Here is a 25239-nt window from a genome sequence, read left to right as displayed (position 1 = left end):
TCTTCCTGTTCACTATTAGATCATCACAGCAGGCAACAGCATAAAGAGCTGTCCTTTCTAATTCAGGTATTAAAGCTTGACAAAGCGAACATGCTACCCCCTCTGCAACAACCGATTACTGAGTCATACTCATGTGATCCCTAAGTAGTCTTGATAAAGCAGTCCTTTAGTGACACATCAAAAGCACACAGACCCAGACATGGAGTATAGGCTTAGTTTTAGGAGATAAAGGGAAAACATTCTGAAGAGTTGAACAAGAGATTGCTACATCAACATACGTGGCACAAAGGTTAATTGATTCAAACTGAGAAGTCTTGTCTGTTTTGATCTGCAACTGGAAGAGTTGAGGAGTTTGGAGTCTGTTGCCCCCTGCTACCCCTCAGTCTCCTACCCGTTGGTCCCTCCAGACACAACAGTTCAATGGTCCATTCCTCCTAGCGCTTCTAATAAGTCACTTGGAACAAAATGTGGCGGGTCAGCTGATTCCTAATCCGTTCCCTTTAACACTCTGTGCTGATCAGAAGACAGATTGATGTGTGAAACCAAATGGAAAGCCCCTGCATGAGGTAATACAAGGATCCGCTAGACCTGAAGGTATTTTTGTGTGTGCAACAGTGATAACGAAAAAACAAGCTGTGCAATAATGAGCTATGTCTGCCAGACAGAAACGGAATAGTAAAATGGCAATACAAAATAAACAGTTTGAATATGTATCTGGTCACCATCTACTGTGGATTCATAGACAGAAAGAGAAAATATATTTTTAAAAACATACTTGAGATAATGAGTAATCCATGTTTCTCAAATCATGTTTTCTAAATCTGCCACCTGGCTTGGCTCGTTTTGTTCTGCAAAATTTTGTAGATCAGGACTCTCTATTATGGTCCGAGATACATAAAACACTGTCTCCTGGAAAGGGGCATTTGAGGGTCCTATCAAGGCCTACTCAGTGCAATTGCAACATCAGTGACATCAATATTGTAATTAGTTTCAAAATAATGGTATTGTAGTGAATAGCAGTAAAGAAAAATGCTAGATATTTCTCAAGGTTGTTTTTGCCTTTTCTGTCAGTTGAAGTATTTTGCAGTAGTTCTGGGAAATTTGTCTCTCTGTCTTATCTGTGCTTTACCCATTTAAATGTCAATCCTAATGGTTCCACCCTGTCTAAAAGCATATGCCAATGCAATCCAATCAATTATATTTAAAATGGGGGATGGTCAGTATTTCAACATATATTTGCCAAGAGTTGAGTACAAATTATCATGCATCCAGAATAAATATAGATATATTCAACTGTACTGACTGATGTGTTCATATTCAACTCTGAATGTGTTTATTATCATCATATTTTGACACAATGTGAATGTGTCATAATGGCACATTTGTATTTTCTATTGTCAGGTTGAAAATGTCACTTGAGACACATTTTATATACCAAGTGTGAACATCCACTTAGTAAAGCCATGGGGGCACAGTCGGCCCACACTGGACAGCCGTTTTATCTTTGCCAAGATTATATTAGGTCCAATATGAGGTTAACCCAATAGGAAAATCCGGGACAGAATGTAGCTAGTGCACAGTATGTGATATCTTTATGAACAGAAGATAATAGTAAATATGAAATATTATTAAAAACTGTTTTGAATGTAAACACAGGCCCATACGTATAAGCTAGAAAATATAGGCTACATATGATAATAACATGCAGGCCGACCTCATATTAGCCTACAAATAAGAATGAGAAATAAGAATGTAAATAAATCTGGTTCATAGAACATTACAACATAGTGAATGGGTTAAAAAATGAAAACATTATTATGCGCGGTACAGTACAGTGGGTAGGCTGTATGTGTTCCCCTCCCAGATGCAAGTTGTATCAATTTGTCTTTCACCTGCATGCTTCCAAAGAGAGGCGGAGTCCAGCGCCTTCTCCAGATAAGCCTCAACCTGTAGACCTGTGAGGAAGGAGGCCAGCAGACAGAGGCGGTGAGAGGCAGCTACTGGAATAATTAAAACACACGCACACACCACAACTCTAGATGCCATTGCATTCAGTCGAAAGAAGAAGAAACATGCTGTTCGATTAGTATTGTTGACCACCGAACGTATGACCCGCCTGGACCTCGGTAGGCTTTGGAAAGGAGAATGCATGTTTAATGGGATTGAGCGCTACTCGCTGGAGCTTTCACCGGAGAGAGGAGACATTACGGGGCGAGTTGGCTAACGCAAGCTAGCTAGCAAGGTCAGTTTCTCGTTCGTTTACGAGTCGAAATTTTTTCCTTCACATGCAAGCTGTCAAAAAGGATAACCCTGCGACTTTCGTTCTGTTCGTGTTGTTGACTAACTTCCTTTCAGTTTATTTTATTCGCCCACTTGGCAGGTCAACACCACCAGTCATGTTCGATGCCACCGCTAGCTGCTCGTCATCCCATATACACGGGCTGGCTGTCAATGCAAAAAGCATTACGCAGAGGCAAACATTGTGTTATTTGTCATTGCCCTGTTTTATTATTCCAGGTGTGTCAGTTCGACCGATACAGTGTCTTTGGGCGGATCTGGTCGTGTGGAGAACGGAGAGCCGTGTTGCTCAAGGCGGCAGTGTGTTGAGGACAGCCCGCTGCCTAGAATAGAGCAGGTGCATGATCCTGTGTAGCCCGACGCACCGCCGCTCCTTCCCTCTGGGTTTCACCTTCCTTCTGCAAGGAAATCTTTTCAATTATAACCACTGGTGATTTATTCGACGTGTCACATCGAGGGGTGTTTTGTTCTGACGGCGTATTGTTTTGGGTGACGGTGGATTGTATCTAGCGAGGCCTCGTCGACGCCGAGGAGCATAGCAACAGAAGCAGCAGAATTGGGCCCGAGGAAAATAGTTATCTTTAGCCTTTTATCGAAATCCAGACGTATTGCAGTCCTTCTTTAAGATCCTTTATTGGGTTGTCCACACGATTGACAGTTGCGATACTGCTGATACATACTGGCTTTGCTTTTTGGGAATACAATGTCATCTATTGATTTGCCGATAAGTTTGCCTTCGGTCTGGTTAAAAGCAGTTCCGCGTCGATATGTCCAACCAACTTTTTTTTTTTTGTGCTTGTTTGCTATTTCGACCACATAGTTGGACCCAAGCACTCGTATGTCCCAATATGTTGAAGGGAAAACTGACTCCGCCGCCTTTACCCCAGAGTATCTGGGCTATATAATCAAATCGAGTGTTTTTGGGGGGATGAAAGAAAACCTCCGGTTGCAAGCTTGTCTCGTGGAAATATTTGTTATTCAGCTCATGCGGTATCCAGAGGCTACTGGATGAGGTACGTCAATTCAATGTCCCCCAATGCCAGTGTGAATGTGTGCACAGATCCTTTTATACTGTTAAACCACAGGTTATTGCTACCGAGTCGATCAATTCAGAACGGACCGTACACTGTCTTAGACAGCGGGAAAATGACCCTCGATGTGTTTGGTAGATCAGTAGACCAAAGACAGTTAATAATTAAAACTAACTTTTTATATCAACTTCGATATACCCAATGTTTAACATTGTAGTCTTGCGTAGGTGCTGTACGCTTAAATGGCTGTGCTACACTTATACTGAAGGGCCTACTTTATTTCTGTTACTGTTCTGAAAACTGTTTTAAAGCTGACTTATTTCCAAATTATATCAAGACAAGACATGATCACTTTACAGCAGATGTACCCTTTCCGATCATAGCCTATTGATTCAAGTCAAAACAGGAAGAGTAGGTCTAGTACTGCTCTTGTCTGACCTTCCAGGAATAGGTAACTTGGAAGGATTCATTGTTTGTCACAGGCTTTTTGTGTTCCTGTTGGTGTCATTTCACCTTGATGCGGCTTGACGTATATTTTTCAGTTTTCTTAACCTAGTTTGGCCCCAAATAGGTTCAACTGCTTTGTTTTGATTGTGTGCCTGTTTGGAACGTGTTCTCAGAAGTAATGTCATTGGACAATGCAGAGTATGCACACCTGGCAAAATCTCTCTGTCTCCCACTCTCCTATTTCATTTATTTTTGGTTTTATTCACCTGTTTCACAAAGGGGTTTCATATGGGGAAACTGTAGCTCTGTATTAAAGTTTTGTGTTGTACATTGAAATGCTCATGAATGTTGAGTGATTTGCGTTTGTCATATTGTTTTCTACTTATTCACCTGGAATATTACATAGATGCAGCCCTTCCATTGTGCTTGCTTGGCCTTGTGTCAAAGAGATGACTTTAGAAATGTGCTTGTGCATTGGTTGGCATTCAAAATCATCTGCGTTAGAGGGTTGTATATAATGGTCCATTTAGGCAGCTGTCCACAGAATGTTAAAATTTTCTGCTTCTGAATTACGTTTGACTATCTGCACCTAAAATGTATTAATATAAACGGTATCAAACAACGATAAGATCTGTAAGGGGTGAAGAAATTACACAAATTACAAAGGTTTGATGCAACACTGCTGGATTCCCTCTTTCACAGATCAATTGCTAGAGCACTGTTGGATCTATGATGTCCATGAACATCTTGGAAGAGGCAGAGTGCGATGGCAGCGAAGTGCGCACATCGTTAAAGTGAAGCAAAAGTGTCCATTTGCTTAATTCATAACATATTTTGTACACAGCTAGTTAATCTAGCCCCAAACATTTACTGTGTGGGGATACTCGCAGTTAGGGGAGTATGCCTTGGAGATGATGAAGAGATCTGATTTCGGATAAAACAGTAACTGTACCTTGCTGATACCTTATCGGCAATTGTACAGATTTACTGTTTATGGCTAACCGGATTTGCTACAAGTGACATGCTACTTGTCAAAGGTGCTCCACAGCTGAAAAGTCCCACGTGTAGACGTAGAACTTCTATGTTGTGCCATTTATTGAATGACCTTTTTATTCTGGTTAACCTTTTGTCAGGGAAGATCAAACTTTAGGCCACAACATGGCAATTTAGACAAGCTTAAAGTGTTTTTTGTTTTTCCACCAAAAAGACAAACTTAGTTATAAGAACCTTTTCGTCTACATGCCATTAGTTAACATTTTCCAAACATCTGAGGTTAGGGCAGCCAACCAAGCTGTGATGCTTGTGAACGCTTTTGCTTCCTTTATTTAGGGAAAGTAGATGGCATATGAGGAACTGGATTGGTGTTTTCAGTCACTGCATGGTTATTATTCTTTGAGCTGACGTCATGGCATAGGCATTAGAATTCCAGGCGATTTGCGGGCCATGCTCTGCCTGTCTCTCAGTGCTACAGGATTGGGGTTGGCTGGGTCAGCACAATTAAGACTCCTAATTCCCACCCTCAGGGCACCTAATTAAAACTCAAACCAAGACAAATGACCTTTGACGCTCCTGCCATCTCACGAGAGTCATACACTGCAACCCTTCAATTTGGGAGGGAAATAACTGGGGAATCTGCCTGTATTCTCCATTATGAATGAAAAACCTCTGAGATGTTTGTTATTTCTGAAAGAGGGACTATTCTGCTATAGTTGGTAAATAATCCAAAATGGTCATCATCATTCATAATCATCAAAAGGACACTGGTTGTAAACTTAAATAGCTCTTTCATTCATTAAGTCACCCTAGTTGAATCAGTAGAAAATTGTGCAGTTTCACTGTAGTTAATTTGTGTAAACAAAGTACCCTATTTTATTAGCATTTTATATTTTTGGCATCAGCCGTGTATGTATGTAATGTAAATCTTTCACTTTTTGTTGTAAGCATTATGTTATATTCTACGTTCTCAGTGATGCTTATGTTGGCGAGTACAGGTATTGATTGTTTTTGCCTGGCTAACACTAATCTATCACTTTAGAATATCGGTAACAGATTAGGGAAAGTCAACATTTAGGTCCGAGTCATCTCCCAACCATCAGTACAAATTCAATCAATTAAAAAAAAAAAGGTGAACACAGTATGTCCATTATGATGTTCTACTTGATCTAAAGTAGGTTTGCCCATACATCATAGGAAATCCATTTCAATCTGACTCTTTCCTTCATCCTACAGCTGACGCATGACAACTTGACAACCCTGCCGTGGAACCCTCTTCATGGATCAAAACGGAGAACAGAAGAACACAAAGGCTGTGTTTCTGAGCTGAGCCTGGTTACGGAGACTCTGTTCCACATCCCGCTCGCCGCCAGTGCATGTTGCCTCTCCAGTTGTTCTCGGACATCTGGTTGAGAGCAGGACTACCCCTAACTATGCACTACAGACGCAAGGACCTGAGCTGTGGGATTTCCAGGAGGAGCAAGCTTCCCCCAGGCAGGACTATCCCTCTGATAATGGGCCTTCTAGTGGCCCTCGCCCAGGGCACGCTGCCAGGGCCCCAGCAGGACACGGTGGTTGAAATGATGTCCGTGGAGCTGGAGGCGTCCATGCAGTCTTTTGCACTGTCCGAGTTTCAGGCCACTCTGGCTGCGGTTGCCAAGGCACAGCCGCCGCCCGTCCAAGGACCTGCGGCAGTGACGGAGGGACTGCACGTTGGCCTCCATGACTCCTCGGCGGTCGTGGGCCAGGTGTTTCAGATGAGGGTTCCACCGAGGCCTGCCAACGGGAGCTGTAACATCCATGTGAGTAACCTTCACCAGGTGGTGTACGACACAGAGATACTTTAAAAACCGATGTGAAGTAGTACCATTAAATATTGTTGTTTGTCTTTGAGTGCTATTGTTGGGACATCATGACGATTGAATGCATTAACTTTTTAATGGCTGAATATTTTATTGTTATGAACCTCAGTTGGTTTTCCTGGAATTCATAAGCTTATCATAATATATCAGTGACGTTTTGAAGTCCTTATGCTTATCATGTTGCCTCATTTATCTGACTCATCACTCAGTCCTTGTGTGTATTTAAAATGCCTTTTTACAGCATGGTCTTTCATCGGTTTCTTGTGTTAATCAAACTCAATGTCCCAAATCACAACTATACCAACTATTGTAGTGTATCTAAATGGAATTTGCTTCTGGCTGCCTGTATAGATTAAATTCTAAACAGTTACCAAACAAATGGTTTGCTTAGTGGCTATTCAGCGTGACCTTTTGCTGCTGCTTCAGATCACGTCATTTGTTCTTTAAGCATTTGTTAAAACGTACTATAGGCAAGTGCAATGGTTCCCTGTACCTGTACCTTAATGCTATATAGAGTACATCAGTATACAAAAATACATTTGACTATATGTATAATAATAGATTTGGAGGAGTGATGTATTACCACAGAAATTATGAGTTTACTGACTTAATAATTGCAATAGGCTTATTTTTATGCACTTGCCAATTTACAATAGCACTGTCAACCATCATGTCATGGAAACGGTAATGCTCATGTCACTGCCAGGCTTACAGCAGTGCCAGACACATTTAATAGTTAGTGGATTAATACATGTCTCCAGTCTTTTCCTTGCCTTTTCAGTGCATCTTTTTTTAACTTACTCCATTTATTTGAGGTCCATTCAACATGTTTTAACCAGTTTTTATGTGGTAAATGTATATAACTCGCTACCTAAATTTCACCTAAATGCTGACTTTTATATTATTGGTATTATTATGGCCTACTTCCTATTTATATGATCAGCTACTGTCAGCAAGAATTTTAAGAAAAAAGCAGTGCATTGTAGATATTTAAAGTTCACATCAGTTTTTTTCTTGGCCTAACCTAAGTGGTACCAATTGTAAAATCAGCATAAACTAGAATATGCCTGTGCTCTGCTTTATCTGCTGCAGCTCACTGCCATGGGGAAGGAGACCTTAGCGTCCTGGCTACACTGGGACACGGAGCGCTGCGTCCTGTCTGGTATGGCTCTGGAGCAAGACAAAGGTGTTCACCACATTGCAGTCACTGGAGGGGAGCTGAATGCCAAGGTTCCAGGCCAGGTGGCGCCTCCCAGCGCCGTCTTTTCTATCGAAGTGTTCCCAGAGGAGCGGGCCGACGCGGAACCAGCCCTGCTCACGCTCCAGTCTGATATCAGCGGCCTCCAGCCCTTCACCTGCGGCACAGAGGAGCATGTCACCGTCCTCACCGTCATCCTTGACGCCGATCTGACAAAGATGGCCGCTAAAGAGAGGGTGGCACTGATGGACGTAATGAGGGAGTTCTCTCATGTACCCCTGGAGCACATGTGGGCTGTCCCCGTGGTGAACAACCGCCTTTTTGACATGTCCGCTTTCATGGCCGGTCCGGGAAACGCGAAGAAGGTGGTGGAGAATGGGGCCTTGTTGTCATGGAAACTTGGTTGTGCGCTTGACCAGAGCAGCATTCCAAACATCAACAGTGTCCAGTCTCCAGCCAAGGACGGAAGCATGTCGGCAAAGTTAGGATATCCAGTCGTCGGTTGGCACATTGTCAACAAAAAGCCCAATGGAGTGAGACGGGTCAGAAGGCAGTTGCACAACACACCCACTCCGCTGCCCTCATTGCTCCCCCCTACCACTCAACCGGAGCCCCCCGTTCGTGTGGTTCCCACCCCTACCTCGCCATCCATTGCCCCAGCAACAGAGATTTCCGCTCCACCTGTCCGTGGCCCTTTGCCTCTTCCAGTGAAGCCAACCAATAGGCTCCGAGATCAGATCGCCCACACACCCGTGCTGGGTCCTCCTCAACCCACCAGAGTAATAGGAACCACCAGCTCCATGCCCATCCAGCCCACTATGACCAGACCTACAATTATCGAAGCCACTGCGGTACCGACCCCACCGAGCACCACCAAAAAGCCTCGACCCGTCGCCACCAAGAAACCCAAGAAACCCAAAACCACCAGCCCAGCCCCAAGAGAGCCTAAACCCACAATACCGAAGCCCCCCAGACGTCCCACCGTCGTCTCTGTGGTTCCAGAGGAAAACCAAAGGCCGACGATCCACAACCCCATCGATGAGGTGAACGCCTGGGTCGGGACGTACTTTGAGGTCAAGATTCCACCTGACACGTTCTACGACCGAGAAGACGGCACCACCGATAAACTGCGTCTGAGTTTGAAGAAGACCCCCAACGAAGCGGTCACTGAGACCTCTTGGATCCAGTTCAACAGAACCATCCAGCTGCTGTACGGCCTGCCGGAGTCTGAGCACGAGGGCACCCACGAGTACTTCATGCTCGCGACCGATAAGGGTGGCGAGAGCATCATGGACGCCTTCGAGGTCCACGTCAACCGTTGGACAGCGAATGACAAACCCTCCGTGGTGTTTTCGGCGCGTTTTCACGGCGACCCGAAGTCTCTTAACGACGACGTGCAGAGGAAGATTCTCCTGACAAAGAAATTGGCCTACGCTTTCGGAGACCGCAACAGCAGCACCGTGACCTTGAGAAGCATCACCAAGGGGTCCATCGTGGTCGAATGGACTAATAACAGTCTCCAGCAAAGCCCTTGTCCGAAGGACCAGATCACTGTCCTGAGCAACAAGATCTCCGATCCCCAGGGCAAGCCCAAACTGCCCTTCATTAAAGCCATGGAGCCGGAGTTCAAGCCCATTAACATCTCAATCCGCGGCACTAATAAGTGTCAGAGCTACACGTTTGTGCCTCCGGGTGAGTTGCCGGCGCCCGTTGCCCCGACGCCCACACAGACCCCGGGCACGGGCCGCAGGAGCAGCGACGACGTCTACCTCCACACCGTCATCCCCGCCGTGGTGGTGGCCGCCCTGCTGCTGATCGCCGGAGTCATCGCCATGGTGTGTTACCGCAAGAAGCGCAAGGGGAAGATGACCATCGAGGAGCAGGCCACGTTCATCAAGAAGGGGGTCCCCATCATTTTTGCAGATGAATTGGATGACTCCAAGTCGCCCCCATCCTCGAGCATTCCCCTGATCCTCCAAGAGGAAAAGCCCCCCCTCCCTCCCCCCGAGTACCCCAACATGGCGGGCCCCCACAGCACCCTGCTCCACCAGGACCTGCTGGAGGAGTACTCCATCTACCAGGACGAGGATCCCAACGCCCCGCCCTACCAGCCCCCTCCCCCCTTTACCGTCCCCATCGAGGGCAAAGGTTCTCGACCCAAGAACATGACCGCATATAGGTCCCCCCCCCCCTACGTGCCCCCCTAACCCTCACTGGGGATCGCGGTTTGGGATGCAGGAGCAACTTGGGGATTGCTTATTTGTACGGAAACTCTCACAAAAGTAATTTTAACATGTGCTCAAATGAGATTGCTTTGACTTTGTAGGAGCAGGGAACCATGCCCATATATGTGAACATCTTGGATAAAGACTGGTTTCCTTGAATGCTGCTGACCATGGACAAATTGAAAAGGAAAACGGTTATCACAGCAGTCTTTTTGTCATTCTTCAGTTCTGCTACCAATTTCCTTTATTTTTTTTTCTTTTTCTTATTTTTTGCCAAGAAGAGTCAATTTAATCTCTGGTGTACGGTTTCTATTGTATAGAAAATAATAAACCAAGAAAGACTGCAGCCTAGAGGTGTTTGGAGAAAATGTCACAATGACAACAGACTTGACTCTCCTCAGAAATGGAAATCTTTATACAAATTCCGTATCATCCTTACCTGTTTTTAAGGCCAGGTTTACTAAGAGTTTGCAGCAGTTATTTTCCGAAGGGGGAAATCTAAAATACCAAATTCAAAGCATGATTACATTTTATTTACATTTTTACATTTTGATTTTTAATATTTGATCTTAACTTGTTGACTTCAAGGCTTTGCTCCCTCTTGACCATAACACCCGCAAATCGGCAAAATCTTGCTAAGTCTTGCACTTTGTGTCTTGAAGCAATGAACATTGTAACTAGAGGTGCACTAAGGACCATTTTGTTCTGTTTTTGTTTTTAACACCAACCATGACTGATATTACTTGTTATACAGTAAAAAATAAAGCATTAAACTGATCATGTCTACAGATGTAGCCTAATTTAAGTTGCATAATAAATGATGACATTTTATTTTGTACTTGCCACTGGGCCTACCTGGGGTACTGGAGGATGGGTTTCGACATTGCCATTTTCAGTACAAACATTGCGTTGTTAACACTTAACAAAGGGCCACTGAGGTGCTTAAAATGATTGGCGCAGAGGAACCCTGCAACAACCAGGAAGAGGCGGAACTTCAGTGTCGACATCCAATGGGATTCGTGTACGTGTGTGTTCTGGGGAGGGGCATTCAGTGCTGTATAACAACTGCTCTGCCTCTATCCGCGGTACTGTATGTTCAGTGGGCTGTGTTATCAGTGTCTGGTGAGGCACAGGGACAAGTGTATGTACATAATGGTTTGCTTGTGAAATTGGAAGACTGCATAATGTTAGTGTTTTTTTTCAGTATCAGTCGGGGAATGGGATGGGGCCAGGGAGAATCGTTCTATTTTTTAATCGTCTGTCTCTAGATTTATGATCACACAATCATTAAAAAAATAAATTACTTTTTAGTTTGTGGAGATAATGAAAATATTTACTTACTGGAGAAAACATTGAATCATGTTGAGAATATGATGGGGAAAGGAGTAAAAGGCAGTAAAGTACGTGAATAATGTACGTTTCATATCTTACCACATAAGAAAAAATGGTTTAAAATCTAATGTTTATACTGAGTTTTTGATACAGTCTTAAATTGTTTTATGAAAATATATTAATAAAGATGTACTACTATTTGTAAAGCCTCAAAGCCATGGCATCTTATCCTTCATTTCTGACTTTCATGTGGACTGAAGTGTTATTTTCTATAGAGGTACATTGGTCTTGTTGAACGCCCTCCACATGCGCAGAAGGTTAGTGTAGTGAGGAACATCATGGTTAATTGAGGACGCATTCATTCCAATAACATTTTTTTCTGTTATTTCTAATGACCCAACATTAACCGCAATGAAAAGGGTTTGGTAAAGTCTGGGATATTTATTGTTCCAATCTTTAAGGTATTGACCAGTATGATTTTTGAAGTGCTCACCCAGGCTTTAAGCAGGCATATAAAATGATCTGCCACTACCTTTCTTGAAAGGATTTCGATCATGACTATTGATGGTCAGGTTTTCAAATTTTTTTTTTCAACTAGGGCCTAGGCATCTGGTTCAAGGATGACTCCAGGTATAATCTGCATACATGGGGATTCAACCCATTACCCGACTGGCTGGGAGTCAAACGCCCTGACCTCTGCACAACACTGCCTCCTGCCCCCATGTCATAATGGAACACACTCACGATAAAAGAGAAAAGATTGTCTCCTTGGAATGTTATCACAGCAACCCACAGGCATGACTGAACTACAGTTCTGTATGACCAGAAGAGCTCATCTAAGGTGTCAGAGATGAAAACCCTGACTCACTATGTCCCCCCGCCCCCCGTCCTCATTAATAACACACTGGGACTGAAGGTTAATGTATGAGATGAGAACGTCAAATATGGATGACATCAATGAGAACCTTTACTGAACTGACCTTTCAGGCATTTGTTTTTTAAGGACCGCTTTATGATTTTCGGTGCTCCTGTTTGGTTGGCTTACCAGAACCAGGCCAAAGAGAAACACAAAGAAACATTGGGAAACCACTACCAATTTGTTATGGTGCCATAGTGCAAAGCCAGGGTGTAATACATTGGCTAAAAAGTTTTAATTTGCAAGCGAGTCTAATGACACTTGCAAATTATTAATTTTTAGGTTTGATATATGGGTGGAAGAGTAATCAGATCTGCCTTAGAGAGACTGCATGAGGCTTACTCATAATATTTTTACCTGAACTGATGATGGCTGCAAGGTCATAACAAACTCCAATTAACCAGATAGAAATGTGAGGCGATCTCTCTTGTTTTAAATGGGATGGTAATTATCTCAGTAACTCAATGCTCGCACTGTCAAATTATTTTAAAGCTACGTATGCCACCCTGAGATTGTGGAGGCTGTCACTGATTTTGAATGGGTGGTAATTAGCATTACAGGTACGAGATATGCGGTAGAGTTGGCTGCATATAAAGTTCTCAATCTGCTGTCCAGCTTTGCCACAATGACGCTCAATTCAAACTCAAAGCCCAAGGGACATAGCATCGGCCTATACACATTTCCTAATGCCTTTTTTTTTTATTGAGTTCTCATAATGGGCATGCCATATCTACTGGAATCCCTCAGAGTTATTTACCACCTACCATTCTATAGGTATTCATAAAACCAACTCTATTTATATACATTCTAAATCCTAACCCCTGCTCTGTATCTATAAGTATAAACCATAACCTCTGACCTCTTGCAAACGCAACAAGATTATCCTTTCACAATCTAAGGCTTATCATCGTTTTGCAATACATCCGTAGTCTAAGTTATAAGGCTGTATTATAACATATAATCGATTTATAATATTACTTTTATTTGTTATATGTTTTTTAAACAATTCATGTTGAAGATATGCAAAAATCCGGACTTTCTGCTCCTACTCGTGACCACAGTGCCACCGTGTGGTACCCCAATGCAAAAAACTCATCCGTAATGCATGATCTTGGTAGTTAGGACGCTGACGCACGTATTAAATGTAAAATGTAGACTTGTTTTGTGTAATCTTTTTACGAATAACTTTACGAACACGCAAATTACTGACGACGGAGAGGGGATGCGATCGTACAAATATAAGTGACGGTAGATGGCAGAAGGCTGCTGGTTATTTCAGTGCACTTGTTACGTTAGTGACGATAGATGGCAGTATAGCGTCACGACACGGGTATCATTGAGATGTTACGTTATGAGATATAAATGGCTTCCGAGGAGCGCAGTTTATTAGACAATACATGGTGCCAATACAGGAATGAGTGAAAAAATATATGTGCCATGAAATTATCCTTACGTAACCCCCTTCGTGTTCACGTGTGTCTGTGGCACCCTCATGATGAGTCACACTTATAATTAGAAAGTGTAATGACTTAAAACAACTTTACTAACCCCCTCCCATCCCCCCATCGCCCACCCCCATGATTCAGTCACAGACGAAGAAATTGAGCGCTAATTGCAATTTGCCATTTTCTCTATTATACATTGGCTCCAATCCAAAGGCTTCAATAGGCTACTGGTATTTATTTTTGGAAGAAGAGCAGGGGGACCCATTGGCAGAGTTGACAAAGTAGGCCTATTCAGAGAAGGTGGGAGAACATAACATTGGAGAATAGAAAGTGATATGCCTAACTGCAGTGCTTTTTCTGGGTGATCACACAAAGATGTGGCACCATGTAAACCCTTCTTGGCCAAGCCCTCGGTTGACATACAGTGACATGTTTTGTAGTCTGAACGCCTGAGCCGTGAATAACAAATTTGGCTTGACGGCTTTGTTTTAGCAATATCATGTCTTGGAGTTCCATAGCGTGCCATTAACTTTACCAGTGACATATTTCACACCCACCACTCAAGAGGCTAATATCTCTTCCAGAGCGAGGGGAAAGAAAACCGCCTGTTTGTGCAAGCATATACGCCGACTGGCTTGGAATGAATTATACCACCACAGTGAGTACCACCAGAGATGTATTGAGCCAATTGGCCTAGGATGCCCTATTGGTAGTAAAAGAACAGTTCTCGTATACCTGCTACCATTTAACTGGTATTGCTCTGTTCCATTGATATATTGGTATTGCACACCAAATGATCATCACCGCACCAGCTTACAACCATTTAATCACACTCTCTGCCTGATAGCCTGATTAAGGCTTTTTGAAACCTTTGTACCGTTATTGTAACTATCCCTCCTTTGCCATTTGTACACATTTAAGAAGTGGTCTCCCTCTCCTCTACCTCTGCTGCTCTGCGCCGCAGTCTGATGGCCAGATGGGCCGGGGACTGTGTGCATGGGGCCCTGGCTGGACCCCTTCTGCTCTCCGTGAAGGGACCCTTATGGGACTCAGACCACAGGGACCCCAATTGTGGAATGTGGAAACTGGATCATATGCTTGTCCGTGCAGTGCTTGATTGCATTGCTTTGTTAAGGACATTGAGATATTGTGCGCATTATATAAATATGCTTTAGGTGTTTTAACAGCAAGATTTGTTTGTGTGTGTGTGTGTGTGTGTGTGTGTTTGTGTGTGTGTGTCCATGTGAGTGTGTATGTGTTGACATATACACAATCTTTAATTTTTTTAAATATATATGTATATCTCTGTACATAGATATATTTTTATATATATGGATACATTAATGTTTCAATTTTTAGAAGTGGATTAAAAAAGTACTTAATGACCACCATAAGACGAGTTCCATTGCTGAGGTTATTCCGTGTGAAGTGGAAATGTGGTCATTAAGTCGTCTTCATCAATGGCTGCAGCCCATTAACTCTATTGTGGACATTCATAATTAATGCTACCTTTGGGTAGAGTTTGATCAAACGGAGAGTGCTCCCATCACAGACAGGTGAGAAATGAGATTCACAAGCTTTAGTGTCATTATATTTTAAATGTAAAACAGTTATTAACACTTTGAATGATTGTATTTCATTTATATTGTACAATCCCTTGGGCAAAAAATCCTGCAAAATGCACGCCAATTAGAGCTGTGAATAGTAGATTAATGGGGACGACTCGTATCACTGAACAAAGACACATCTAAAACAAAGGCAAAATGGGAAAGAGGCATAACATCAAGCGGGTATTTTTCTCCTTTTGTATGTTCCTCCTTTTGTATGTTCCTCTCTTATAGCATTCTGTTAGCGGTCTGGTTTATTCCACCCTCATCTACCATTGTTTGAACTAACAGCAACATGGGGAGGGTGTGGAAGTGAATTGTTTGTGCCCTGGACTCCGGAGCTTAGCTTGCTAATCACATTTCACAGCCAGCCAGCACTTACCTCTGTCGACTCCTGTTCAGGTCACAAACAGTTCTCTTTTCAAAGCACTGTTGGCTATTACTTTGTGATGGCCAGCATTGTGATTTTGTCCAAAAAAATCTAAACAACAGCAAAAGCTTCACACCAACTCCTTCTGCATGTGGAGAGACTCGCAAATCAAGCTGCATTTCTCTATGCATCCAAATCTCATAAAAATAGATCACGTTAACCGCACACATGAAAGAACCCAGTGTTACCCTCTCCTCCCTCCCCCCAAATCCCACCCCCAACATGAAAAATAACTAAATACAATAAACACATCAAAGGCTGTTTGTCTGACACGGATGTCTTGATAACAGTGTCTACTATGTGATTTCCTTATGATCATTATCCCTGGCAAAGATTAAATTACACGCCAGAGATACAATGGAGGGGGAGGGAGAGAGCACTCAAGAGAGGGAGAGAGAGAGACATATAGAGACAGAAAGAGAGAGAGAGGGAGAGAGAGAGAGAGAGAGAGAGAGAGAGAGAGAGAGAGAGAGAGAGAGAGAGAGAGAAGAGTAGAATAGACCATACCCCTTCATCCTCATTATCATGGAGACAGCCCAGCTCTGAAGAGTAGAGATAGCGGATGTTAACCGTGTGCCGTCACAATCTATACGTCTAATGACTCGGATTTTCAAATGTATTCTTACACTGTCAATCAAACCATCTTGGTGCATGTCCTCGCCATAGATACAACGGGCCAAATGAATAAACACCATGAGACACTAATGTGATTAGAATAATGACTAGGCCAGTCCACTGATTAACAGTGTGAAAAAAAACAACCCTGATTGTCGTGCGCACGCACATGCACGCACACACACGCACAAACACACAAACACACAAACATACACACACTTCCACACACACATATGCATGCCCCCCCCACACACACACAGACACACAAAAAAACATGGACACACACACACACACACACACACACATATGCATGCAACACACACACACACACACACACACACACACACACACACACACACACACACACACACACACAAACGCTATCATACCCAGATGATAATTACGAGTGGCGCCATTGACGAGATGGGGAGGATATCATTAATGTCACACCGCTGGCTCCGTACACAACGAAAAAGCTGCCCTAGATGTTGGTGGCAGTAGTAACAGGGTTGTTATTGGGCCTGCGAGAACGCATTACATGCTCTTTCCATGCAGAGCTGGTGGCATGGCCCTGACCACACCTTCTTAACCAAATCCATCTGCACTCCCACACGCACACACTACTATTTATTAACGTAGTTAGTGTGGTTCCTCCTCAAGGAGATAAAAAAGAGGGGACAAAGTCGGCCCAGGGCCCAGGAGGAGGAAGAGGGCGAGGAGGAGGTGAGAGGGAGAGTGTTGCGGCTGCTGCACACACAATACAACATCAAGGTGGGTTTCTTTATGGGCTAACATAAAAAAGGACGTATTGATCAGCTGTGGAATAGACAGGGTTCAGGGTTTTGGTCGATGGCTGAGAGAGTGGGGAAGACGAGGAGTGAGAGACAGCAGAGCTCCAGGAGCCGTGAAAAAAAAACAACTCATCTGGATTTAGCATCGGTAAATTATATGTCTGAAGGAGCGCGTCTGAAGAAGATCTGACAGCACGATGGGGGAGGGGTTCTTCTAGGCACCAAACTATAGATGATCTGAAAGACGCTTTGAGCATTCAGCGTTGGCTCTTTGATAATGTCGCTCGTCCCAAACACTGATGCATAGTAATGCAGGCCTACGCTTTCACACAGCCTACTGATGTAACGGCAGCATGTTGAGGACCGTTCTCTACAACGTCGGAGCCATCTCAGACACCTCCTCAATAATGCCTATTTAACAAGCCTATCAAGGTCTATTTCCAGGCGTTGTAATCTAAAAAAGACAGTAGACCACTTAAAGTACTCTTTCTTTCGACTCCTCCCACAGAGAAAAGCCTTCTGGCTTTTGATGATGTGCCCACTTGATTCTGCCAGTAGACCTCTGTCCCTACTGAGAGCTTTGAGGCACCAAGCACCGTGTGTGAGTCACATGCTGGTCTTGAGGTGCAAGCTTTCAGGACACTCTTTCATGATGACTTTTCTCTCTCTTTCTCTTTCTCCCCCCCCCCCCCCCCCCCCCCTCTCTATCTCTCTTTCGCTCTCTCCTATTCCTGCCTCCAACCATCAAGAATCATATTTCTTTCTTTGGTGGACATATTTGTCTTTTCCCCCCCTGGCTAAAATAATCTCAACTCCACCCAAGCCCTTACTTATTAGCTGCACACAGACACTGGCCGAGGCAATTCATTTAGTAAGGGGGAGGCTCATCTTAATTGGGCATAAGTGGAATTTTTCCTGGCTGTGTACGAGAGAGAAATGACAGACTGTACGCGCGGAAAGTAAAGACCATCTGGTCCCGTAGGAGCAGAGAGGGAGCCAGACAAATGGAAGGAGAAACAAGAGAGAGGGATGCATGCCATCACTCTATTTTCATTGCCGCTCAGGTTCATAACACACACCCATGCACCCACACACGTGCTCGCACGCATAACACACACACAAATACTGTATACAGTCCATATATACTAGGCATGTACATTCATCCACAGACACGAAGACACACAACCATACAGATATAGGGAGAGAGGGAGATAGCGATAGGGAGCAAGAGAGGGGGAGGGAGAGAGAGCGAGAGAGAGAGAGAGAGAGAGTGAGATGGAGAGAGAGAGCAAGAGTGGGAACAAGAGAGGGAGGGAGAGAGAGAGCGAGAACGAGATAGTGAGAAAGATACAAAGAGGGGCGAGAAAGAGAGAGAACGAGGGAGACACAAACAGAGAAATAAACACAGAGGGAAACAAACAATGAGACAGAGAGTGAGAGAGAGAGAGAGACACACCCACACACACACTCACGGACAGAGACAGAAAGTGGGATAGAGAGACACACAAACACATACACACACAATGATGCAACTAAAGAGCAAAATCATGGCGGACATCCTCTCCCCTTCTGTCGTGACGGTCACATGTTGTGTGCATGACAGCCTTGCTCAGCAGGGCTTGCTAACGGGCCAGTCATAGGTAGATGCCCACAGTACACAACTGCCTACACCTCCCCCATCCTATAAACAAAACAGTGATTCATGAGGACTAATTATCCATCAGGGCCAACCTCTTACTCAGATTTGCACTTCTAAAAGTCATACAGACATGCACGTGCGCGTTTAAAGGATGATGAATGTCAGATTCTATCTTGTTTAATTGTATAAAATATAACAAAATGGTTTCATCACAACTTAATCATAATCTGTCAGACATCACAACATATTTGCATGATTGTGCTGATATTGTTTTTCCGCATCATTTATAATCAGGCACAATTTACCCAATGCAACGCTTTATAAAACAAACATGCTAACAGACACAGGGTTCAATGTACAACATATTAAAGCCATATTGTAGGATGAAAAAGGTTGTATTCCGGTATGTAATAAAGAAAAAACCCACAGATTAAAGCTTCAGCTCATTATCATTTTCCCGATTTATTTTTCTATTTTTTGTTTACATCAAATTGAACAGACATACATTGGCACATGCAATGTGAATACTCTGTGGTGCTTTCGATAACCACCCAAAGCCAATTGAACAAATACTGTATATCTATTTGTGTCTTCAAACATGAAAAATACTCTCAAATATTTACAAAAAATTGTATATACAGTGCCCATTGCTTTGACATGAAACCTTTTGGTTAATAGGACTAATTCAAAGGACCTAACCGGCGTAGCTTCGATGTAAAGACATTATGTAAGCATCCCACTGGTCATTAACAAAGTTTGTGTGCATCTCTGTATAGATAGCATTGTCTTCCTTTTTTAGTTTGATCATAACAGGCTCATTTCACTTCTATAGTATTACTGTGTATTAAAAACTGTGGGGAAAACTCTCAGGCAGTCAAAAGTGGTTGAGGCGTAGGTAATCCATCATCACTGAAACATGTTTGGCTGGAGATGTTTACTAAATTACTGCAGCAACTCTCCTCTAAGAGGGACTGAAACCAGCGCATCCGATGCATAATGTTCAGCTCTCTACCGTCTTAATTTGCATTCCCTCGGCTGAAAAATATTCCATTGGATGTTCAAATTATATCAAATTAAAAAAACTCCATGGAGGCACAGCCATAGACGGTACAAGAATATGTTTGTTTCCATATAATCTCAACAACAACGCCAGTGGGTAGAGTTTTGTTTAAGGCATGCTCAGAAATTCTCAATCCATACAGCTATGCATTTTACAATGCCGATATATCAATATTACACCGGAAAGGTCATTTAAAGTTTTATTTTTTTGGGATAAAAATGAAAATGGCAGGGCTCACTATTGACGTTGTTTAATCATCGTTAAACCATCGTAAAGAAAGAAGCACAAGGAGAGAAAAAAATAAAATCACTGGAAGTCAATAATACAAAACATAAAATTGGATAATGGGAAGTCGCCATGGGAGAATATGGCTTTAATGACCATTAAAAAGAACCGATGTGCGGATCCGATCCATGCCTCCGGTCCGTTGTCCCTGTGTGTGTGGTCGACACTCACAACCACAGACCACGGAACAACCACCAGCATCAGCAGGCAGGGTCTTCCCTGGTGCCGAACACAGAGGGATCGGGGGGGGGGGGGGGGGGGGGCACACAGTTGTCAATATCCAAAACCAAAACAGTCTGGTTCTGCTGGTCAAACTTAAAAACACAAACACAGCGGGCCTATGGCTGTGTGCTGACCGCTGGCCGGGCGGGCCCCCTCCCGGGTAAGGATGGGGATGGTATGCTTTCGGCGGTCCTACGCGGGCGTAGGGCGGCTAGTGCAGAGGGACCGCCTCCTTCATTCTTTCCTTCCTTCCTTTCTTCCCCCCCTACAGGGCCCTTCCCCGCAGCTGGCCAGTCCGCCGGCGGGCCGCCACGGGTCAATGAGGAAGAACGCAGGCTGGGCTTCAGATCCTGAGGTTGTTGTAGCTCACATAGGTTTTCTTGGTGGCTTGACCTGAGGAGAGCGTAGGGATGAGAGAGAGAGAGAGAGAGAGAGAGAGAGAGAGAGAGAGAGAGAGAGAGAGAGCGAAAGCGAGAGCGTGAGAGAGAGAGAGAGAGGTTTAATGAGCGCATTTCTGCAATCTACTTAAGCCCGGGTGCAGGGCATCAAAGCAGGCATCATCTGCTGGTTGTGTCAGTGTGCATACTGTATAAGGAGCTCACTGCCCCCAGCTGTGTGTGTGAGCAGCAACAACATTCTCCTGACTGGTTTATTACCTTCGCTTACCTCCCCCTGCTGCCGTCATACCCACACACACAAAACAAACAGATATAACATTACGTATCATCATAAATTCTCAAACACGCACGCATGCATGCATGCGTAAGCGCACAAATTATCACACCCGCGCACACACTCACATGTGCACACAAATACACACACACCGACACAAACACCTAAATACACACATACACAGGCACACTTGCGCATACATACACACAAACAAACAAACACACACACACATACCTTTCCTCTCCTTGCCAAGCTTTGTCTTGCTATTTTTAGATGTAAACTGTAGTGATAACAACCCACAAACACCCCACGAGTAGGCATAAGTGGGAACAAATGCTATGGCACGCAATATGATCCCAGCCTGGATCGCCATGGAAACGTAAGAAATCATGTGTCTGTGTGTGGGTGCGAGGACGGGTGCATCTGTGTGCGTATCGGTGTCCATCGCTCCCCTGTCTCGTAGGGAACCAGAAGGTCGCCTTTTCCTGTGCGCAGAAGCAGCACTGCTGTAAATTCTCCAGCTATTGCTTTAACGTTGCCATGGCGACGGACTCCCATGGGCTACGCAATTAAAGTTCTACCACTTCTTTACAGCCTCATTTTGTAGTCTGAGACCGACAGGAATTAAACGTGGAAGAACCTCACGTTTTCTGTTCCAGTTAACAAAAAAAATCCCTTTTCCTTCAAAACTGGAGGACGAAATGCACCACATTTTGATCCAGCCTTTTGCAACATTTATTTATATTTACTGAGCACGATAACCATTTATTAACGGAGTCCTTCCAGCAAACCAATTAAATCCTGGAAAAGTGGCGGAAGACAAACTCATAATTACTAGAGGGACATCAAAGCGGCCATTCACAGTATCTCTGCGACTCAACGTTGAACCCTGCCTTGTCAGAAAGCCATAATCATCACTGTATTAGGCCACATCAACACTCCACCCAGCTCACTGAGGCTCTTCAAACCATAAATCATCGGGCTCTGTGGGGTACGGCGGGGGCCGGACGGACCCTGACAGAGAGAGACAGAGGCAGAGAGAGAGAGAGAGAGAAACAGAGAGAGAGAGAGAGAGAGACAGAGAGGGATAGGGGAAGGGGAACAGGGAGAGAGAGGATGCGAGAAGTAGGTGGAAAGAGAGCGGGTGAAAGAGAAAGAGAAGAAGATAGAGGGAGGGGTAGGGGGGGGGGAGAGTGGGAGGGAGGTATTTGCTGCTGTGACGTTCACAGGAGTGGACGGACAGTCTCCAGGGGACGACGGAGCTACTGTTCAGGTTTCGGGCCGGCCATGCACATAAATCCTCCATTAATAAATGTCACTTTCACTGTCTCTAAGATAGAAGGGCAATAGGAGCTGGAGAGGTGGGAGAGAGAGAGAGAGAGAGAGAGAGAGAGAGAGAGAGAGAGAGCGAGAGAGAGAGAGAAAGACATAGAAAGAGAGGGAGTAAGCGAGGGAGTAAGAAAGAGAGAGAGGGAGGGAGAGAGAGAGAGGAAGACAGAGGGAGAGAGAGGGAGAGAGAGAGTGTCCGGGGACATGCTGGTGAGGTGAGAAGACGTTTGTGCGAGGGTGGAGGGGGACAGGAGGTGAGAGGCGCACAGAGGTGATGACGCGGCGCCACTCTTTTGGTGCGGCCTCTCAAGAGCGAGCGAGGGGTGGGCGGGCGAGGGAGGCAGGGGCTTTAGGGCCATGCGTGCCCTGCCTCGGGACATGGGACGCGCTGCTGAGACAGCTGTTAAGGCTCGCCCTCTGTGAAGCGGCTGCCGGCTGAGTAATGTTTTGTGCGACCAGCGGTGGGGTGTGGGGGCGTGGGGTGAGGGGTAGGGAGGGGGAGTCGGGGTCCCCAGACGAAGCATCCGACATCAGCTCCACTTTAAGTCTTTTTCTGTGCTGTGTGTGTGTGTGATTATGCAATCACGACAATGTGGAAATGTGTTTTGCATGGACAGACACACAGGCACACATGCACACACAGACAGACAAACACAAACACACACACACTCATGCATACACACACATCCGCAGGTATCCAGACAAAAACACACACACACAAACCACACACACACACACACACACACACACTGACAAACCCACACACTCACGAACACACACAAAAACAGACACACACACACACATACAAACACACAAACACACTCACACAAACACACACACACACACACATCCGCAGATATCCAGACACAAACACACAAACACACACATACAATGAAGGGGTAATAAAAAATTAATACACACACACAAACACAAACACAAACATACAAACACACACACACACACACACACACACACATACACACACACACACACACACACACACACACACACAAACACACACACACACACACACACACAGAAAGGCCGGCTGTGACAGATGAGGGAGTGTGGTGTGTGGGGGAATGAAAGCCCGGCATCGACGGGTTATAATTCAGAGACTCCGTATACGGCCAAGCACCTGTTGCAGTGCCGATGGTGTCATGTGAGGAGGAGCAGAACAGGCTTTGTGGGATAGCGATTGAGGGATTTGCATGAGACGTCAATCTTCCCTGACAAGTTTATGAGCCCAGGGCTGCCATGGCAACAAGGGGGGCGAAAATCAGAGCGATGCTATTCCTACTCCTTAAAAAAATAACGTCTATCTCCCCTGGGTGCCCATCTCACACAGGCAGGAGCTAGGCTAGGCTAGGCTAGGCTAGGCTAGGCTAGGCTAGGCTAAGCACCGGTGGTCTGTGTTAGTAAGTAGGTCTCCCACAACCTCGCAGTAATACCCCATTATTATCTTTGCTAACAGGATCAGGCCTACAGTGGCTGAGTGACGGCAACGCGCCGCCATAGAGACCAGATTATCTCCTTCCCCTTCCAGGCACAATGGCTCCCCTGATGGGAGACCTCCCTCTGGTTCCCTGCTATTGATCCTGGGTAAAGGTCCTCACCGCGTGTATCGACGAAGAGAAAAAAAAAAATCAACGTTCCTGCTCCTCCTACCACAGCGCGGAGCCTCCTGGCGGGAAATACCACTCCCCTAATCCTAATGCATAGCGAAGAAAATCTAATTCCACCCATGATTAGAAACAGAGCTCATACAATACTGCAGAGTCATACAGAGGAATAAATATATGGATGAGGAGGGCCTCGGACGAGGAAGGGTTTCCAAGTGGCTCCGCTGCTGGCCTTGAGGCGTGTTAACGTTCCCATTCCCACTGTAAGTACTCTCTGATTGCACGGTGACGTGATCACAAAATAATTAATGAAAAACGAGTTCATCATCATTCACGTGTATCATCTTGGCCCGGGCGGGATCAATAACTTTGTTAACAGCTACTATGTAATGGATAAAGAAGGATACGGGCCGCGTGAGTGTGTGTGAGTGTGTGAGTGTAATTGGTTCAGCTAGGACTACGTTGGCAGTGCTCCGGGGAGGGGGGAGACGTACTCATGGGGTCGGCGGGCTGGCTCTCACACAGCTCCGTCTTGGCCTCGCCGTTGGGCCGCTCGCTGGGCTTCGTGTTGAGGCGTGAGGACATGGTCGCCGCGGTGACCACCGCCTTGAAGCTGCGCTTCCTCTTCTGCACGTTGAGCTCCGGGTGGAACAGGATGACGTACACCTTGGGCATGTAGAGCATGCCCAGCGCGACCGAGGCACTGAGGTTCATGGAGATGGTCAGCGTGGTGGTCTGGATGTACAGCTGAAGGGGGAGGACACAGGGGAGGGGGAGAGAGGGGGAAGCGGTGAGAGGATTCCCACACAGGATGGACACCACGCCCATGTTTGGTTCTGTATTGGAAGTGTGTGAGAGTTTGTAGAGAAACAGAATGCATCATGGGAGTTTTTTGTTGCCAATACTCCTGTCATGTCGAGAGGGCTCAAGAGAGTTCTAGTGCTGTGAAATCCTAAACAATCGTAAATATAGTGTCAAGTAGGCTGATTAAATAGTTGTTTTTCCGCGAGAAGCACTGTGGCTGGTTTCAAAACAGAAATTTCAGAAATGAACTATCTAAACAATGACCGTAAAACACTACCATCATAATAACTCACATTCCTATTCTCTAATGCTTCCCAACTATGATGTGACATTGTGATGTCTGAGCCGTATCGTGGTGTAGATTGCTGCATTGCAGTGATGTGCGTATCTGTATTGTATTGAATTATATTTGATAG

The 25239-nt window shown here is 44.8% G+C and overlaps 2 protein-coding genes across 4 annotated transcripts in view; one reads left to right on the top strand and one right to left on the bottom strand.

The window, feature by feature from the left end:
• Window positions 1–1974: 1974 nt before the first annotated feature.
• On the top strand, window positions 1975–11573 carry LOC307079466 (dystroglycan 1-like). 3 transcript variants are annotated; one of them, XM_079741826.1, is made up of 4 exons: window positions 1975–2242; window positions 2518–2635; window positions 6006–6571; window positions 7724–11573. In XM_079741826.1, exons 3-4 carry the CDS (start codon window positions 6146–6148, stop codon window positions 10034–10036), a joined length of 2739 nt encoding a protein of 912 aa, XP_079597952.1. In that variant the 5' UTR covers window positions 1975–2242; window positions 2518–2635; window positions 6006–6145; the 3' UTR covers window positions 10037–11573. The 3 variants fall into 3 exon arrangements, with proteins under 3 accessions (XP_079597952.1, XP_079597951.1, XP_079597953.1); XM_079741825.1 differs by lacking the exon at window positions 2518–2635; XM_079741827.1 differs by lacking the exons at window positions 1975–2242; window positions 2518–2635 and adding an exon at window positions 2853–3311.
• A 9166-nt stretch (window positions 11574–20739) lies between these two features.
• Window positions 20740–25239, bottom strand: part of LOC307078925 (metabotropic glutamate receptor 7-like) — a gene marked incomplete at both ends in the record, with an annotated part of 49853 nt that continues 45353 nt past the window's right edge. The window contains 2 exons of the mRNA XM_079740960.1: window positions 20740–20789; window positions 24514–24766. Of these exons, the coding sequence (XP_079597086.1) occupies window positions 20740–20789; window positions 24514–24766 (303 nt within the window). The remainder of the gene's footprint in view (window positions 20790–24513; window positions 24767–25239) is intronic.

This window comes from Pollachius pollachius, assembly GCF_949987615.1.
Source record: "Pollachius pollachius genome assembly, chromosome: 8".
In the NCBI taxonomy this organism is placed as follows: Eukaryota; Metazoa; Chordata; class Actinopteri; order Gadiformes; family Gadidae; genus Pollachius; species Pollachius pollachius.
The sequence above is the reverse complement of the archived record's forward strand: the minus strand, read 5'-3'. Positions and strand labels throughout refer to the sequence as shown.